We start from the raw sequence: 6,000 nt of genomic DNA on the forward strand, positions 1-6,000 counted from the left end.
ATACTGTATATGTAATATCATATTATGAAACACAATTTGGAATTAGGGATGGAAGTTGGTGGTGGCGGTGGTTAGTAGGGGCGGAGGTTGTATCCATTACAAACGAAAATAACAAGTGGCACAGTAAACAGTTGAGAATAATAATCCAGACCTAAAATGGCACACTAGTTGGAAAAGGTTCGCCATCCCTGCTCTAACTCATAGTCCAAAAAAAAGAAAAAGGATAGAGGGAGAAGGGCCCAGAAAAAGTAAAAATTTAACCCTCATGAACATGCAGTTTTAGATGTTTTTGAATGAGTAATACTTGTTGGCAAACATGACCTGGCCTATTGTTTTATTAGGTGCTTTTTCAACAATAATGAATGACTACCGGTAAAAACAAAAGTCCACATAAATCCACATAAAAGGTTAAGGTGTGTTTTATGAAAAGGTAACAGATTTTACATTTTATATATGTGATTTAAATGGAAGATAAATACAAATTGTACCTAAAATTGTACGGCAATAAAAATGTAATAGCCTAGTTTTCTAATAGAATGATACCAAGCTGAGTTAAGAAAAGTAAATGGTCTCAAATCTGGCAGTTATTGTTAGTATAACAATAATAATAAAAGAGAAACTGAAAGTCTTCAGTCTTACATATGAAATTTAAAATCTTTAATTCCCACTCATAAAGAAAAATTTAAAATCTTTAATTCCCACTCATAAAGAGTGTTCTTATGAACAGTCGATCGTTTGAGGAAAAATTTTTGCCACAGTTTCAAGGTCCAGTTTATTTTTTATTTCTTGATTATGAACATGCATAATTGCAATGTTGTTCAATTTCCTTCCATCATGGTACTGTGCAGGTAAGTTTTTAATCTTCTCAGGGTGGAGTAAGAATGTTCTTATGTACATGTAAGAACGGAGATAGTTGAAGTGATCTGCAGTAACTACCCCTGGAATGATGAGTTTTTGGATGAATCAGATCTAATTAAGTAAATAAAATATGCATATACCTCACTTATGATTGAGAATTAAGTACAAACACAAATTTCTTAGTGGGCTCTGCAGACCCCGCCGTTGGTAATGCACAGGATAAAAAGACTTTGGTATTGCTAGGGTTAAGAACGAAAATGAAAAATTAACATTCCCTTATTTTTCTTTCCTTTATTTCTTTCTTTCTGTCTCTCTCTTTCTTCTGTTATTACCTCCTTTTTTTTTATCTTTGTTCTCCCAGTTTGTGGGGGATGCTGAACACCCCCACAAAAGTTTTGGGAATGCTTGAGCACTGTAGCACCCCCAGAGTCAGTGCTCCTGGTTTTAGCAGTAAAGGGGTCCTAAACCCAGCTGGAAAATCTCCTATCAATTATAATTATAGTACAATAACGAATGTAGAATCTTGAGTCCGCCAGTATGACATGATGTTAATTTATTTTTAAGAGTGGAGACATGTTCATGTCTCCACTTGTATTCTTGGTGACTGGCTGACAGCAATATGAGCCAAAACACATCCCTAACAAATCTGATGGATTACAGTAATAGGATTAATGGTGGAAATTAGTGAATAATTGTTACTTGGAGCTGTTTTGGAACCTTATTTGAAGAACAGTTTTAATTTTCCAAATACTACAAGAAAATTAATCTCCTCCCTGAATGTGAATAACTGTGTGACTTCAATGGAAACTGAAGGGAGCTCACCCAACTTATAGATGTCGAGAAAGTTACTGGCCAGTGCTAAGTTTGACATTAGGGGTTGAGAGCACACAAGAATGACGGTGAAGGAAAGTGAAATGTTAAAACTTTCTCCTGTGTCAGGATTATCCCGGGATCCTGTTGTAGATGTCTTGTCATGTAAGAGAATAATTTATTACTCTATACAGTAAAACATCATCCACAAAAAGCTTTATCAGTAATTCTAGTTCATTACTCATATCGTTTATATATAAGAAATCATAAAGGTCCAATAATACTGTCTTGTGGAACCCCCCTATTAATCATTACGGGATCAGATAATGCTTTACCGACTCTACTTCTCTAAGCTCTATTTTCTAGAAATGTTGCCACTTATGCAGTCAATTTTTGCCTTGTCCAATAGCTCTCATATTTGTCAATATTCTTAAATGATCTACTGTGTCAAAAGCCTTGGAGAGGTCAATAAAGATACAGTGTATTTGGCCTCCTGAATCTGAAATATCTGCTGTGTCATACTACAATCCTACAAGTGGAACCTCACTGGAATAACTTTTTCTATACCCAAACTGCCTTCTATTAAACAACTGCATAATTTTACTAATGTGTATAATGTAATTAGGGAAGATGAGGATCAGGGAGGTGTTACAGAAGAGAGGAAAGGTAGGAAAGGGAAATGTAGAGTAGAGAATAGAAAGTGGGAAGTCAAACACGACCATGAGAGGAAGAAAAGGGAGGAGGAAGTACGTTCTACCATCAGTGACTTTTACTAATTCCTCACCAATATCTCTTCTGAACTCTTCCCATTATTAGAGCCCTTGACCTTTAATTTCCTCCCCCTTAAAACATTAGCCCCCCTGTCTTCCACAACTGCTCCCTTCCTCCCCTCCCCCCCCCCCTCCATTCCTCTTGCCTTCCTATTGTACTCTGTACATTGTTTCAGAAAGATCTACCTGTCCTCTGTTAGAAGCATAATTATCTTCCTCAAACTCTCTACTCTTCCCTCACACTCTTTACTGGCTGATCACACCCATAATGCATACACTTTTATTCTTCAACCAGTCTCATGAATCTTCTTCACAAAACTATGAAATATTATGACAAATCAACAAAGATAATTATAATAATATGTTATGAGAATTTAAAATAAACAAAGGAATGAAATACCATATGCTAATGTGACAATAAAGCAAGCAAGATACCTACCATGTAATAACTACACTACAATTCTAAACTGCACTTAGGTACATCCTAATTTCAACTCGTTAACTGAAATGATAGAAATGTAGTTAAAACTAATTACTGAAATGGATTATTATTTTTCCACTACAAGGTAGCATAAATTAAAATTGCCTGTAATTGCTGAAATATCAAGGGAAGACATCTGTGGACTTTTTGCTCTTTTCTGCCAATTTAAATCTAATAATATTCCATAATTATCCATGTACTACAATCCTTGACAGCCTGCACCTCATCCTTATGCATTGATGTCAGTTGGGATGTCATCACTTGATTCCTAATATGGATTAGTCTATATTTTATGTCCTTCTTGCAAAACAAATAAAGAAGGTAAAGGAAGCTTCAGTAATCAGTATAGATGTACTCAAAATGTTGTAATAAACAAAATAAATTCTTAGGCAACAGAGATGCCATGGCCTCACCTTAGCTGTAGTGTAGTCAACTCCTTTGAAGTTGGAGCAGTTGATGACAACAGGGAGGACCCCCTCTCCCTGTGACACGGCTGCCTTACACACCTCTATCCTTAGAAAGTCCACACTGGGGTAGAACAGTCCGATATCCGGTGTCACTATTAGGTACTCTCCACCTACACAGTTCTGCAACATAACGATGAGTAAAGCCGGTAAATGACTACCGAAGAACATGAATAAACACTTCTTCATGTACAACATAAAAAAAGGAATGTGTTTTACTAATTCAGATATCTTGTCTACTACTTTGGTCATATTGTGAAGTATCTTGATAATAAAGAAAATTCCCAGCATAAATCTCCGAACATATTTCCAAAGCGCCACTTCCCACCTACCAACAATCATCATCATCATCTACTAAAGGCAATGCCTTACATCTGGCAATCTTCTGCTAGCCTCTTCATGTTGCTATATGAACCACATGCCAGTTCACTGATGGAGTTCCTGATGTATGACATCCTTTGTCGTCCCCAGTACTTCATGTTCAGGGAGGGTTTGGAGAAGAGAGTCACGTTTCAGTACGTGTCTAAGAAACTTTGTTTTCCTCTTCTTTATTGTATTTAATAAACATTGGTCCTCCTTTACGTTCTTTAAAACAAGATTTTTTTTAAATCCATCCAACTTGTTTTTGTAATTATTTTCCAAAACCACATTTCTACAGCCTCAAGTTTTGTTTCTTTCTTGTTCCCTAAAGTCCAGGTTTCACATCCATACAGTAGCACACTCCAAACAAAGGTCTTGAGAAATTATATTCTGGTCTCCAAACTGAGATGGTTGTTTAGCAATAAGTTTTTCTTATTTTAGAAGGCTTGTTTTGCTACCGCTATTCTTTTCTTGGTTTCCGAAAGGGACCTGTTATTAGAGGTAATTACACTATCCAAATAGGAGAATTCTGTGAGTTGTTCTATTGGTGTATTATTTAATTTTAAGATTTTTTTACCTGTAGGCTTCTTTTTGTCTACTATCATGATTTTTTTCTAAGGATTTTTCTAAGGATTATTGAATGTTCTTAGCATCTTACTCATATCCTTTTCAACTAAGATAGCAACAATAGGTGAAGAAAGATCTAGGCTGTGACAATAAAAAGCCACACAATGGAATTAGTGGGGGGTAATTGTTATTTTAAGACAAAGAACAACTGGGCAACCATCCTCTCTTAACACTAATCAGAGGAAAGAATGGAAGAGGTCCAATCTTCATAGAATGAAGGTAGAAAGAGAATGGTCATGAAGGACATGAAAGTGAAAGACTCCCTAGGCCTTGCAATCCTAATACTGTAGGAGTTTGGAAAGAACAAATGTTGACCAAGAGAAGTTGGATAAGAAAGTTGAAAGTCAGGCTACTGTACCACCCCCATCCAGACAAGGGTTTTGCTGGAATACCGAAAGAGAAGGCAGTAGTAGGGATTGTATCCAAACCCCTTGCTTGTTGGTGATGAAAAAGTATTTTAAAATGTTTAAATTGTTACAGACACTACACTACACCTGGGGAGTGAGTGATCAGGCTTTCACTAGCTATTCCCATATAAAATTATTAACAACTTTGGAACAACTTGTCAGAGTTTGAGGTATAAGGTGCTACCCAGAACTTCCGACAGTTTGCTCATAATAACATTAACACACATTTACGCTTCGTTCCTACCATCACCTTCAAATTAGTAATCCTGGGCTTGAATAAAGTGATGTTCCGCATTTTGGAAGCATACACGAAGTCTTCCTGTTTTGGTGTGTTCAGCACCTCCTGTGATTTTGCTTGGATCTCTTCAATGGAGTCAAAAATGCTGCCCTTTCAACTAAAGTTTCATTTTAGGGAAGAGATAGAAGTCACGCTGGAAGGGCAATCAAGTGAATGGGAGAGGGGGCGTGTAAAACATTGATAATGATGTCCTTATCAGGAAATCCTTCACAATGAGCGGGTGCATTGTTATGATGTAGTAACCAGTCCCTGTTGTTCCACATGTCAGGCTGTTTTCACCTCACATCTTCCCTCAGTTGTCTCAAAATGTCTTTGTCGGGGTGAGTGGCTCAGGCAGTTGAGGCACTGATCTTCTGATCCCAACTTGGCAAGTTCGATCCTGGGTCGGTCCGGTGGTATTTGAAGGTGCTCAAATACATCAGCCTCATGTCAGTAGATTTACTGGGACTTAAAAGAATACAATACAAATGTAATAAAATGAGTCTTTAAGGGCACGTTGAAATATTCACATACTTTTTTGGTGCTGTCGCTATCTAATGATTCTGATGCCCGAGGAAATGCTGAATTTGTGTCAAGTGTAATTCTCAAGTAAGTGATTCCAGCACCTCAGCAACTCCAAAAACGGTTTGGTTCTTCTGTTTTTTTTTTTTTTTTTACAAATTGTTTTATGTTGCACCAACACAGACAGGTCTTATGGAGACGATGGGATAGGAAAGAGCTAGGAGTGGGAAGGAAGTGACCATGGTCTTAATTAAGGTACAGCCCCAGCATTTGCCTAGTGCAAAAATGGGAAACCATCTTCAGGGCTGCCGACAGGGAGGTTCGAACCCACTATCTCCCAGATGCAAGCTCACAACTGTGCACCCCTAACCGCAGGGTCAACTCACCCGGTTTTGAAGACTTTCAAAAGTAATTAGTGGGACAT

At 37.4% G+C, this 6,000-nt stretch overlaps 1 protein-coding gene across 1 annotated transcript in view; it reads right to left on the bottom strand.

Annotated features, from left to right (window-relative positions):
* The window catches only part of LOC136875976 (sodium-independent sulfate anion transporter), a 136,610-nt gene that overhangs the window by 21,833 nt on the left and 108,777 nt on the right, over positions 1–6,000 (bottom strand). The window contains exon 10 of the mRNA XM_068228442.1: positions 3,333–3,506. Coding sequence (XP_068084543.1) covers positions 3,333–3,506 — 174 coding nt within the window. The remainder of the gene's footprint in view (positions 1–3,332; positions 3,507–6,000) is intronic.

The sequence above is a fragment of the Anabrus simplex genome, chromosome 6 (genome assembly GCF_040414725.1).
Source record: "Anabrus simplex isolate iqAnaSimp1 chromosome 6, ASM4041472v1, whole genome shotgun sequence".
NCBI lineage: Eukaryota > Metazoa > Arthropoda > Insecta > Orthoptera > Tettigoniidae > Anabrus > Anabrus simplex.